The following is a 14,388-nucleotide window of genomic DNA, read 5'->3' on the forward strand; positions in this document are numbered from 1 at the left end:
GAAAGGATACAGGTGTGATGGATCTCTATCATTGTGAAAGTGTGTTCAAGGAGTCATGTAAAATGCTGCCACATTCAACTTTCTATCAGAAGTCCCTGTCAATGTCATCTATGAGAACCATCAAGCTTAATTCTTGTTACATGTTATGTCTTTTAAAATTTAACTACCTCAGTAAAAAACTTCTGTTGTGATTTATGACAGTTTCCTTTACTTCCTTTCTAGTCATCCATTCCTTACCACACAACTGGTCGCTGCCACTGGCCTCTAAGTGAGCAGTAAAGATAGTGCCAAGTTACAAATGGTGTATTTCAGTACAAAAGTCCATTTCATGAAAATTATCTGTTTTATCCTATTAAATTAACCAATAAAAGGGGATGTTCAGGAATAAGATAAGTCCTGAACAAAAGACCAGAGGTGGATAATAACTGGCACCTTCGTAGAAGAGCTGGTACCTGTGTCGTGCCCACTGGACGTATACAGTATATGGAGCCAAAAGTCTACATGGAGTGTCGTTGAGATTGTTCTCAACCGCTGCAGCTCAGCTTCCATTCACTTCAAGATCTACCACCACACAGTCGCCTGAGGTGAGCTATTTGGCTGTCTGTGGCATCAAGTATCAGTTTACCCATGGGGGAATGAGGTGATGAACCCCAATAATCTCATGCTGATGACCTTTCCAAATGATATTTTTCTCCAATATCTCAGTCCAGGTCTTGATGAGGGGGCAGGGTGGAGTCTTAGACTCCTCATTTATTAAAGGTACACATCTCTTAATGAAAAAAGCAAGGTACAAAGTGGTGTGTGCCTCCAAGTGCACCTCGCCACAGTAGAGTCGAGAAGCAATTATCGCTGCTAATTTTGAATTTTGACTAGTGGGAGTCGGCATGCCCTGTAAGATCTCTGTAAGGCCTCACCCCTCTCATCCCGCCTCAACTATACCTACTCCGTCGGAGTTGGCTGAAAACGGCATGAAAACGCCAAAGGTCACGCATTTTTCAATGGAACGTCCATTGGGCAAAAATTGTGCAACTTCTCAAAGCTATTGAAGCCAGAATTCTACCAAAAAAGCTTTCATGAATCCGGCCCTGTGAGCCTCATATAACAAAACTTAAAAAAAAATATGATGCCCTATTCAGCCAAGTTCAGAGCTTCTTTCACTATATTAAGTAGCTCTGGTAAAATGAAATATGCAATGTGATTGGTTACTATAAACATTAAACTTTTTTTAACAATTTTCACAAATCTGCCTTACTATTTATCTAATACTAGATGGTGGCCTGATTCTAACGCATCGGATATTCTAGTATATGGCCAGCAGGAGACCGACGTTCAAAATAAACAATAGTGGTATACTCAGGTTCCGACGGCCCCCGGACTCTTTCCCTCCTCTCACCACGCACCCGGTAACTTCCAGTCCCAGTAATGCTTTGCACAAAAGACCGCTGATGACGTTACGCTCTCGCGAAAGTGACGTCATCTCTGGTCCTTCGCACTAAGCATTACTGGGACCGGAAGATGCAGGGCGCGTGGTGAGAGGAGGGAAAGGGTCCGGGGGCCGTCGGAAGGTGAGTATATCACTATTTTTTATTTTAAATCTATTTTTTACAGGTTTTTGGTACCCAGGACCTGGAGGAGACTCTCCTCTCCTCCGGACCCTGGGTACAGGCTAGCGCTGGTCATCTCCCGGCTACGTTGCCACTGACCTTCGTGCAGCAGGAGATGACCCGCGGCCACCATCGGGAGATCAGCCGCTAGCGCAGCAGATCTCCCGAAGGTTGAGGTGGTGCACGTTATTCGAATTCCATGCCAATTCACGGCCGGACTGCGCCTGTCGCTGATTGGTCGTGGCCGTCTGGGCGCAACCAATCAGCAATGCGGGATTTCGGTTACAGACAGACAGAATTAGACGATTATATAGTAGATATGCAATCTGGTAACAAAGCTTAAACTAATTATGGCAAGAACTTTAAAAGAACCCGTATTCCTGTATATTTTTGGCTTCTTGTGCAATAATATTACAATAGGAAATGTATATTATACATGCTTATAACACACTGGAAAGGTGCTGGTTCTTGGTATGAACGCACAACATAGATCATGAAATTGAAATAAAGTAACTAGATTCAGTCTATAAACCTTTTTTTTTAAACGACCACTGCCATATGCCATCGAGTGAAATTTTGTCCTTCTATCTCAATTACTGGCCTAATATTTAAAAGACAATATTTAAGCTCTGTGTTATTTTCTTGTCTACATGCAAAATACTTCAAAATGAGAGAAAATAACAAAAAAAAATTAGATTTAACTATAACAGATCAAGAGCAAAGCGTCAATTGTTAAACGCTTTCAGTTTGGTTATTTGAATATTATTGCAAATAAAAAAAAGATAAAAACTAATATAATAACCATAAAGATTTCATATTTTAATTTTCTAAATGTTCAATTCCATTTCAGATTTGTCATTTATACTATGAAAAATTATATTATATTAAAAATTTTAGACTTACCATGTTTCCATCGTTTGATAATTTCCCTTCAGATGAGGCTTCTTGATATATATCCTTTAATTGGGGATAATTTATAGGCTGTACAATACTGAAATCTTGTTGCTCCAGGGCTGTGGGTACATTAGTTTGGTAATTCTGCCCCTGGGATCCTGGAGGAACCATCCTGACCTCCATGTATTTTAAGGTCCCGTCTGTGTTCAGGTACAGAGCCGGCTGATACTGATCTGTGTAGGATTTGGATTGGGATCCACCAAGAATACAGCAACTACTGCTGTAATCATAAATGTCCTTCCTCAGACATTTCACTAACAATATCATGAAGGTGACAAGTGACACTAAGCTGATGGCCACTAGTGAGATGATTAGATACAGAGTCATATCTGATGGGGGTTTGGAATTGGTCAGGAAGTCTCCAGATTTCTGTCTTTCCACTATAACCTCATCCGCTATACTGACAAGTACAGTCACTGTGGTGGATAATGGAGGAGTCCCCTGATCACTGATAGAAATGACAAGTTGTTGCTCCATGTTCTCAGTGTCCTGTAATCCTCTTACAGTTCTCACTTCTCCTGTGAGTTTAGACACTTGAAATGAGGAATAATTGATGGGGTCAATGAGAGTAAACACCAACCAGGCATTGTGACCAGAGTCCAGATCCACTGCGGACAGTTTTGTCACCAGATATCCAGCACTTGTAGACTTGGGAATCCTCTCTTGGACAATGAGGTCCTCAGAGTGCTCTGGATACAGCAGAGAAGGGGGATTGTCATTTGTATCCAGAATGAAGATAAAGACGGGGACAGTGGAAGATAACTGTGGAGATCCTGAGTCTTCTACCTTTATGGTGATTTGTAAAACCTGGATCTGCTCATAGTCAAAGGATCGCTGAGCATATATATTCCCATCATTAGAATGAATGTACACAAAGGAGGAGACAGAGGAACCGTCCATCTGACTCTCAACTATGGAGTAAATCAGATCAGAATTAACCCCCTCATCTAGGTCAGTAGCAGATACTGTACATAGAAGAGTCCCGGGGTCACTGTTCTCCTTAATGAAAGCATTATAAGTAGACTGTGTGAACCCTGGAGCATTATCATTAATATCTGACACCCCGAGGGTGACGCTTGTTTTATTGTATAGAGGAGGAGACCCTAAATCAGAGGCTGTCACCTCTATGGTGTATTGGGGGGTTTCCTCTCTATCCAGATTCCCATCTATGACCAAAGCATAGCGATTTTGTTTAGATATTATTTTAAAAGGCACATTTGGTGATAAACTCAGTTTTATTTCTCCATTCTTTCCAGAATCCTCATCTTTTACATTAATAAATCCTACAACTGATCCCATCAGAGCATTTTCCGGAACATCATTATTCACTGTTGAAAATGTAATTTTGGGTGCATTATCATTAACATCTTCCACTTCCACATGAACGATGCAGCCTCCCTCTAAAATGGGAATGCCTTTGTCTTCTGCCTTAATAGATAATTCATAAAAATTCACCTCTTCAAAATCCACATGTCCATTAATATGAATCTCTCCAGTTTTGTCATTTAAGGAAAATAATTTTTTTGCAGACTTGAAAGTGTGATCATCAAAAGAAAACTGTATCTCACCATTCACTCCGTCATCCTGATCTGTCGCATTTAATGTTAATATCACAGTTTTCAGAGGCAGATTTTCCCTAATGCTGATTTTATAAACCGACTGATTAAAGACTGGAGGATTATCATTAATATCTAATACAACGATGGATATTCTGCAGGTCCCTGATCTGGCCGGTTCTCCTCCATCAATAGCTGTGAGAATGAGGTGATGTTCTTGTTTTTCTTCTCTATCTAAAACCTTTTCTAGTATCAGCTGAGGGATGAGCGTTCCATCCTTACGGTTCTTCACAGACAATGAGAAATAAGGATTTGTATTCAGTGTATACTGACTGACACCATTCACACCGACATCTAAATCCTCTGCAATCTCTAATGGAAACCGAGAACCAGGCGATGCTAATAATTCTGTGATTTTAATAATGCGATCAGTAGATGAGAATGTAGGAGAATTATCATTAATGTCCAGAATCTCTATTTCTAGAGTGAAAAGCTCCACCGGATTCTCAGCCACAACCTCTATCTGCAGTAAACAGCTGGCACTAGATCCACACAGGCTCTCCCTATCAATCCTGTCCTTCACAACCAGCCCTCCATTTGCCTGATTTACACTGAAATATCTTTGGTATTTCTCAGATCTCAGATATATCCTGCGCTGAGAGAGCTCTGCACGTTTTATCCCCAGATCCTGAGCTACATTTCCTACCAATGTCCCCGGCTCAGACTCCTCAACAATAGAATAACGAAGCTGCCCAGAGACCCAGCCCCAGCTACAAAGGAGAAAGCAGCAGACTACTTGCCATTTCCAGCACTGACGAAAGCCTCTGATGTCCATATCTTAAATGATTCTCTTGATATTTGATGTCATGTAGATCCAGTGTAATCCAAGCTGCATGAGGGTGATGAATTTATCTCTCCATATTCCCAAAAAGATAATCCATTGGAAGAAAAGAAAAATCCACACGGCTCTCATCAGAGCTGCAGCTCTTCTTTGTGTGAGAGACGATGGGAGGGTGAATCACTGAGCCAGGGGGAGGAGAGCGCAGAGCTGACAGGAGCACATTCTCTGGTATAGACTGAGTAATCTACTGGATGACAAGTCTACCCTCTAGTGGCCATTGGTTAGAAATACAGAAAATAAGCAGAACAGAGAAAGATTTAGAAACACTGAATACTTTCCCCTGGTGTTTATTTACAGAAATCTACCCCTTCTGGTGCAAATTAGATTTCAATGAAATACGTATGTATAGGGAAGCATCTGATATTACATACATATCAAGAGACATCTGAAATTATACCACCACACAGGTTTTGTAATTAAACAGCCAATATATTTACAACTAGTATTGTCTTTATATATTGTACTGTATTTTAAATAAATTAGTAATTTTTTAGGAACTGTATATTATTCTATAAAATACTGATATTTAAGCACTGAGAAATAAAACCGATTAAGTACAATATTTATACATGTAAATTGTATTTAGTATCGTTGCATCATGAAAGGCCAAGTCACGAGGAGAATATTGGGAAAATTATTCATAACTTTAAAAGAACAAGAAAAGGCAAAAGTGCATATAGTAGACACTAAAATAGCCATATGTTTTTAAGTTCATATGGAGCAGCACAAATTCCAATATTTAAGAATCTATAATTACTTTTTTACATCTCTGTCAACCTTTCTGCCATTGTCTATTTCTGAAAATCATAATGACCCAATAACTTTTAGTTTGTTGCATACTGTATGCATAAGAGAGTGGAAGAACGATCGGCTTTCCTGGAGATATTGCGACTTCTCTAATATGTTATATTAATGTATTATTGTAATGAAAGTGTTTAGGTGAGGAAAGGATTAGCAGTTAGTGGTAAGCACAGAGAGTGACTTCAGAAATACAAGAGGATGTATCGGCCTAGATCATCAGAGTGCCTGCAGTTAAAATACAGTGAACATTAGTGAGACAGATAATAAGTCCTAGAAGAACAAGGACTTGGTATAGTGGCAAAAGCAATGATCCAAGAAGTACAGCTTGGTGGGAAGCTGCGGAAAGGCCAAAATGGGGATATAATACAAGCAACGGTGGAACAGAGTTACTGGTAGTCCAGATATTACTTTGGGTAGCCCTAAACTGTGGTGGAATGCAATGTGACAGCCTGGTGTGGAAGATCTAGAGAAAAAAATGAATTCTTGCCTCATAGGAGCATCTGTAAAGATATCTGAGGAAGGATGCAGGTGTGATGGATTTGTATCATTGTGAAATTGTGTTGAAGAAGTCATGTTAAATGCTGCCACGTGAAGTTCCTGTCAATGTCATCTATGAGAACCATCAAGTTTAGTGTCTGTTACCTGTCATGTCTTTTAAAATTTAACTACCTCAGTAAAAGACTTCTATTGTGAACTATGATGGCCTCCACTACTTCCTTGTTAGTCATCCTCACCACATCGCTGGTCACTGCCACTGGCCTCTAAGATAATGTGAGGGTTGTAATAGTCACCACATTACATTTGTCACTGGTGTTTAGGGTTTTAAATCAACACTTGGTCAAAGGAAACCTTACATATACAGGAAGTCATCCTAAAACTAATAGGGTAGAACTATTAAAGAATGATTGCTGTATGTAGTCAATTTATCATACTTTCCTTATGAAATAATATAAGATTATTACTCACTTTACTTTATGAATAGACTATATTATCATGTAGGAGACACTTGTTACCTTTGATCGCAAGAAAAATTTTAAGTTTTGCTAGAAAATTAGAACAGCTGATTTTCAATGACCAAGAAGATGGCTCAGTTTACTATATTCAGTGATTATTGATCATAATCACTAAAGATCATAGACAGTAGATTGGCTTAACATGTCATTACTGTGAGTCATTTTCCAAATTTAGGCAAAGTCATAGGCTCTTAGGCGGCAAGTAAAAGGAAGGGAGTTATCCAAGTTATCAATGGTGTATTTCAGTACAAAAGTTTTGTACACCTGTAAGTTCAATGGTCCATTTCAGAAAAATAGTCTGTTTTATCCTAATAGATTGAGCAGTAAAAGGGGATTTTCGGAAACAAGATAGGTCCTCCACTTAAGAGCAGTGGTGGATAACAACTGTCACCCCCTTAGAAGAGCTGGTACCTGTGTTGTGCCCACTGGAAGCATACAGTCTATGGAGCCAAAACTCTACATCTACATACAGTATGGTTGAAATTATCAACTTCTGCAGCTCAGCTTCGATACATTCCAAGATCAACCACCACAGTCGCCTAAGGTGAGTTATTTGGCTGTCTTTGGCATCAAGTATCAGTTTACCAATGAGGTATGGGATGAAGGATCCCAATAATCTCATACTGATGACCTATCCAAATGATAGGTCTCCAATATCTCAGTCCTGGACTTGATGATGGGGCAAGGTGGAGTGTGAGGCTCCATATTTATTAAGAGGTACATACCGCTTAATGAAAAAATCAAGATGCATAGTTGTGTGTGCCTTTGAGTACACCTTGCCACAGAAGAGAGGATTTGTTGTAAGTGCCACTGCTTATTATGAATTTTGACAAGCGGGGGTCAGCATGCCCTGTCAGATCCCCATAAGGCTGAGCCCTACCTCATTTACCTCAACTATGCCTACTCCATCCGATCTGGCTGAAAACGGCATGAACATGCCAAGTCACACATTTTTCATTCAAACTTCCATTGGGCAAAAATTGGGCAACTTTTCAAAGGTTTTTAAGCCAGAATTCTAGCAAAAAAGCTTTTAAGAATCGGGCCCTATGAGCCTCATATATCAAAACTGAAAAAAAAGCATTCCCCTTATCAACCAGCTATGAAGGAGCTTTTTATTATATTAAGCTGCTCTTTTAAAATGAAATCTGCAATGTGATTGGTTACTATAGACATTAAACTTTTTCTTTTAACAATTCTCACAAATCTGCTTTACCATGTATCGAATATATGTGCAATCTGGCAACAAATTTTAGAGTAACTATGGCAAAATCTATAGAGGAACCCATATTCCTGTATATTTTTGGCTTATTTATCATGTCTATGTAAGAATATTCTGCAATAATATTACAATAGGGAAAATATATTATACATGTTTAGAACACACTGGAAAGATGATTGTTCTTGGTATCAAGGTATAATAAAGATCATGAAATTTAAATAAAGTAAATAGATTCAATCTATAAACCATTTTTAAACAGACAACCACTGTCATTTGCCACAGAAGAAATGAAATTGTGTCCTTCTATCTCAATTACTGGCCTAATATTTAAAAGACAATATTTATGCTATAATATATTCATGTATCTGACATAATGCAAAATATATCAAAATTAAAGAAAATAATATAAAAAATATAATCAGGCTTAACTACAACAGCTCAAGAGCAAAGTGTCTTGTTAGAGGCTTTCAGTATGGACTGAACACTGCATGTAAAAAAAGATCAAATTAATATAAGTGTGAAGATTAAATCTTTTAGATTTTCTAAATGTTGACTTCCATTTCAGATTTGTCATGTATAATAAGAAACGTGCTATCATAATACAGAGTTTAGACTTACATTGTTTGCATCATTTGAAGAATTCCCTTCACATGAGGCTTCTTGATATATATCCTTTAATTGAGGATAATTTAAAGGCTGCACAATACTGAAATCTTGCTGTTCTGAGGCTGGAGGTACATTACTTTGGTAACTCTGACCCTGGGATCCTGGAGGAACCATCCTGACCTCCATGTATTTTAAGGTCCCGTCTGTGTTCAGGTACAGAGCCGGCTGATACTGATCTGTGTAGGATTTGGATTGGGATCCACCATGAATACAGCAACTACTGCTGTAATCATAACTGTCCTTCCTCAGACATTTCACCAATAATATCATGAAGGTGACAAGTGACACTAAGCTGATGGCCACTAGGGAGATGATTAGATACAGAGTCATATCTGATGGGGGTTTGGAATTGGTCAGGAGGTCTCCAGATTTCGGTCTTTCCACTATAACTTCATCCGTTATACTGACAAGTACAGTCACTGTGGTGGATAATGGAGGAGTCCCCTGATCACTGATAGAAATGACAAGTTGTTGCTCCATGTTCTCGGTCTCCTGTAATCCTCTTACAGTTCGCACCTCTCCTGTGAGTTTAGACACTTGAAATGAGGAATAATTGATGGGGTCAATGAGAGTAAACACCAACCAGGCATTGTGACCAGAGTCCAGATCCACTGCGGACAGTTTGGTCACCAGATATCCAGCACTTATAGACTTGGAAATCCTCTCTTGGACAATGAGGTCCTCAGAGTGCTCTGGATACAGCAGAGAGGGGGGATTGTCATTTGTATCCAGAATGAAAATAAAGACAGGGACAGTGGAAGATAACTGTGGAGATCCTGAGTCTTCTACCTTTATGGTGATTTGTAATACCTGGAACTGCTCATAGTCAAAGGATCGCTGAGCATATATATTCCCATCACTAGAATGAATGTACACAAAGGAGGAGATAGAGGAGCCATCAATCTGACTCTCAACTATGGAGTAGATCAAATCAGAATTAACCCCTTCATCTAGGTCAGTAGCAGATACTGTACATAGAAGAGTCCCGGGGTCACTGTTCTCATTAATGAAAGCATTATAAGTATACTGTGTGAACACTGGAGCGTTATCATTAATATCTGACACCACGAAAGTGACGCTCATTTTACTGTACAGAGGTGGAGACCCTAAATCAGAGGCTGTCAGCTCTATGGTGTATTGGGAGGTTTCCTCTCTATCCAGATTCCCATCTGTGACCAATGCATAGCGATTCTGATGACTTTTTATTTTAAAAGGCACATTTGGTGATAAGCTCAGTTTTATTTCTCCATTCCTTCCAGAATCCTCATCTTTTACATTAATAAATCCAACAACTGATCCCATCAGAGCATTTTCCGGAACATCATTATTCACTGTTGAAAATTTAATTTTTGGTGCATTATCATTAACATCTTCTACATCTACATGAACTATGCAGCTTCCCTCTAAAATGGGAATGCCTTTGTCTTCTGCCTTAATAGATAATTCATAAAAATTCACCTCTTCAAAATCCACATGTCCATTCATATGAATCTCTCCAGTTTTGTCATTTAAAGAAAATATTCTTTTTGCAGATTCAAATGTGTGGTCATCAAAGGAGAACTGAATTTCTCCATTTGCTCCATCGTCCTGATCTGTTGCATTTAATGTTAATATCACAGTTTTCAGAGGCAGATTTTCCCTAATGCTGATTTTATAAACCAACTGATTAAAGACTGGAGGATTATCATTGACATCTAATACAACGATAGTTATTCTGCAGGTCCCTGATCTGGCCGGTTCTCCTCCATCAATAGCTGTGAGAATGAGGTGATGTTCTTGTTTTTCTTCTCTATCTAAAACCTTTTCTAGTATCAGCTGAGGGATGAGCGTTCCATCTTTATGAGTCTTCACAGACAATGAGAAATAAGGATTTGTATTCAGTGTATACTGACTGACACCATTCACACCGACATCTAAATCCTTTGCGATCTCTAATGGAAACCGAGAACCAGGACCTGTAAACACTTCTGTGATTTTAACAATGCGATCATTAGATGAGAATGTGGGAGAATTATCATTAATATCCAGAATCTCTATTTCTAGAGGAAAAAGCTCCACCGGATTCTCAGCCACAACCTCTATCTGCAGTAAACAGCTGGCACTAGATCCACACAGGCTCTCCCTATCAATCCTGTCCTTCACAACCAGCCCTCCATTTGCCTGATTTACACTGAAATATCTTTGGTATTTCTCAGATCTCAGATGTATCCTGCGCGGAGAGAGCTCTGCACGTTTTATCCCCAGATCCTGAGCTACATTTCCTACCAATGTCCCCGGCTCAGACTCCTCAACAATAGAATAACGAAGCTGCGCAGAGACCCAGCCCCAGCTACAAAGGAGAAAGGAGCAGACTACTTGCCATTTCCAGCACTGACAAAAGCCTCTGATGTCCATATCTTAAATGATTGTCTTGGTATTTGATGTCATGTAGATCCTGTGTAATCCAAGCTGCCTGAGGGTGATGAATTTATATGTCCATATTCCCATAAAGATAATCCATCTGAAGAAAGGAAAGATCCACACGGCTCTCATCAGAGCTGCAGCTCTTCTTTGTGTGAGAGACGATGGGAGGGTGAATCACTGAGCCAGGGGGAGGAGAGCGCAGGGCTGACAGGAGCACATTCTCCGGTATAGACTGAGTAATCTACTGGATGACAAGTCTACCCTCTTGTGGTCAATGGTTAGAAATACAGCAAGTAAGAGGAATAGAAAAAGAATTAGAAACACTGGAATATTCTACCCCAGTTTTAAATTACAGAACTGTGCTTATTATGGTGTAAATTAGATTAAAATAAAATACATATATATATATATAGCGATTGATATTACATACAGAACTAAACAAAGACAACTGAGATTATGAAAGCACACAGGCTTTGTAATTAAACATCCAATATATTAACAACTACCATTGTCCTTACATAATGTATTTTAAATAAACTGTTCATTTTTAAGTAGAGTGTATTATTCTATAAAATACTGATATTCAAGCACTGAGAAACAAAACCGATTAGGTACAATATTTATACATTTACAGTGCATTTAGCACCATTGCACGAAAGGACAAGTCAAGATGAGAATAGTGGAGAAATTATTCAGAACTTTAAAAGTACAAGAAAGGCAAAGGTGCATATAGTAGAGACTAAAAATCCCATGCTATTTTTATGTGCACATGGAGCAGCGCACCATTCCAATGTTTAAGAACCTATACGGTAATTACTTTTTTACAACCCTGTCAACCTTTGTGCCATTGTCTACCTCTGAAAATCATAACGACCCAATAACACATAGGGTATTTATTGTATACTTTATATATAAGAGAGTAGACGAAAAAATGTAATTCTCTGGAGATTCTGTGACTTCTGTAATATGATGTAGTAATGTATTGTTATAATGAATGTGTTTAGGTGAGGAAAGGATTAGCAGTTAGTGGTAAGCTCAGGGAGTGACCTCAGATATATAAGAGGATGTAGCGGCCTAGATCATCAGAGTGCCTGCAGTTACAATATCGTGAACATTAATCAGACAGACAATAAGTCCTATAAGAACAAGGACGTGGTAAAGTGGCAGAAGCAATGATCCTACAAATATAGGTTGGTGGGAAGCTGAAGAAAGGCCAAAACGGAAATATAATATGAACAACGGTGGAACAGAGTTACTGGTAGTCCTAATATTACTTTGGGTAGCTCTGAACAGCGGTGGACTGCAGTGTGTCAGCCTATTGTGGAAGATTTAGAGAAAAGAATTGAATTCTTGCCTCACAGGAGCATCTGTAAAGATATCTGAGGAAGGATACAGGTGTGATGGATATGTATCATTGTGAAATTGGGTTGAAGAGGTCACGTAAAATGTTGCCACCTTCAACCTTCTATGAGAAGTTCCTGTCAATGTCATCTATGAGAACCATCAAGCTTAATGCTTGTTACCTGATATATCTTTTAAAATTCAACTACCTCAGTAAAAGACTTCTATTGTGAACTATGACTCCAATACTTTTTTGCTACTCGTCGTCACCAAATCACTGGTCGCTACAATGGCCTCTAATGGCCTCTAAGGGAGCAGTAAAGGTACTGTAAAGGTACTGTCACACTTAGCGATGTGCCAGCGATCCCGTCCAGCGATATGATGCGTTCAGGATCGCTGGTGCATCGCTAAGTGGTCGCTAGTGAGCTGCCACACAGGCAGATCTCACCAGCGACATAGCAGGGGTCGGGGGTCGCTACTTACCTGTCAGATGAGGCGATCCTGACGTCCTCTCGCTCGTCGTCACAGCAGGAAGCCCCAGCAGGAAGCAGACAACGAGAAACAGTCCAGGACGTTCTCGTGCGATCAGCGATAACCAGCGGTGAGCGGTCGGAGGTAAGTATCAGACATAGCGATATCACTAGCGATATCACTATAACGTCACAAAAACCGGTGACGTTATAGAGATATTGCTAGCGATATCTCTTAGTGTGGCAGGCCCTTAAGGGTTGTAATAGTCATCACATCACCTTTATCACTGGTGTTTAGGGTTTTCAATCAAAACTTGGTCAAATGAAACCTTATATATATATAGAAAGTCATTTTAAAACTAATAGGGTAGAAGTATAGAAGAACGATTGCTGTATGTGGTCAATTTCTCATACTTTCCTTGTGAAATAATATAAGATTATTACTAACTTTACTTTAAAAATAGCCTATATTAACATGTAGGAGACACTGGTTACATTTGCTCATGAGAGAAATATAAAGTTCAGTTGGAAAATTAGAACAGCAGCTAGACAAAGACCAAGAAAATGGCTCAAGTTGCTATATTCAGTGAATATTGATCATAATCACTAATGATCATAAACAATAGATTGGCTTAAAATGTAATTACTGTGAGTAATATTCCAAATGTAGGCAAAGTCTTAGGTGGCAAGTAAAAGGAAGGTTATCCAAGCTACCAATGGTGTACTTCAGTACAAAAGTCTTGCACATCTATAAGTTCAAAGGTCCATTTAAGGAAAATTGACTGTTTTATTCAAATAGATTAAGCAATAAAAGGGGATTTTCAGGAATAAGATAGATCGTCAACATAAGAGCAGTGGTAGATAACAACTGGCACCCCTTTAGATGAGCAGGTACTGATGTCATGCCCACTGGATGCATACAGTCTATGGAGCCAAAACTCTACATCTACATGCAGTGTGGTTGAAGTTCTCAACTACTACAGCTGAGCTTCCATTCACTTCAAGGTCATCCACTGCACAGTCGCCTGAGTTGAGTTATTTGGCTGTCTGTGGCATCAAGTATCAGTTTACCAATTGGGTATGGGATGTTGGATCCCAATAATCTCATACTGATGACCCCTATACAAATGATAGGTCTCCAATATCTCAGTCCTGGTCTTGATGATGGGGCAAGGTGGAATGTGAGCAGCATCTGACTGGAGCACCTTGGGCCCATCAGAGAAAATCATTCTTGGGGCCCACTATGTAGCTACTCAGAAATAAATGCAAGACCACCAATTGCGTGGTAAAACACACTAATATCAGGGTATAATATAAGGTAGTACACGTCTTAATTATGTAGCAGGGGTTGGGGTAGCCCAGTCATAGAATATAGTGTAGCCCCCTCATAGAATGTCATGCAGCCCCCTTATAAAATAATGTAGCCCCCATCATAGAATATAATGCGGCACCCCACAAAA

At 39.3% G+C, this 14,388-nt stretch overlaps 1 protein-coding gene across 1 annotated transcript in view; it reads right to left on the reverse strand.

The window, feature by feature from the left end:
- Positions 1-7,000: 7,000 nt before the first annotated feature.
- LOC141083181 (protocadherin-16-like) overlaps positions 7,001-14,388 on the reverse strand; it is a 37,796-nt gene continuing 30,408 nt past the window's right edge. Inside the window, exons 9-10 of the mRNA XM_073567347.1 lie at positions 8,667-11,043; positions 7,001-7,093 (exon numbers count right to left, since the gene is read on the reverse strand). Coding sequence (XP_073423448.1) covers positions 7,001-7,093; positions 8,667-11,043 — 2,470 coding nt within the window. The remainder of the gene's footprint in view (positions 7,094-8,666; positions 11,044-14,388) is intronic.

The sequence above is a fragment of the Dendrobates tinctorius genome, unplaced genomic scaffold (assembly GCF_039654945.1).
Source record: "Dendrobates tinctorius isolate UK_male_01 unplaced genomic scaffold, ASM3965494v1 ptg000020l, whole genome shotgun sequence".
Taxonomy (NCBI): domain Eukaryota; kingdom Metazoa; phylum Chordata; class Amphibia; order Anura; family Dendrobatidae; genus Dendrobates; species Dendrobates tinctorius.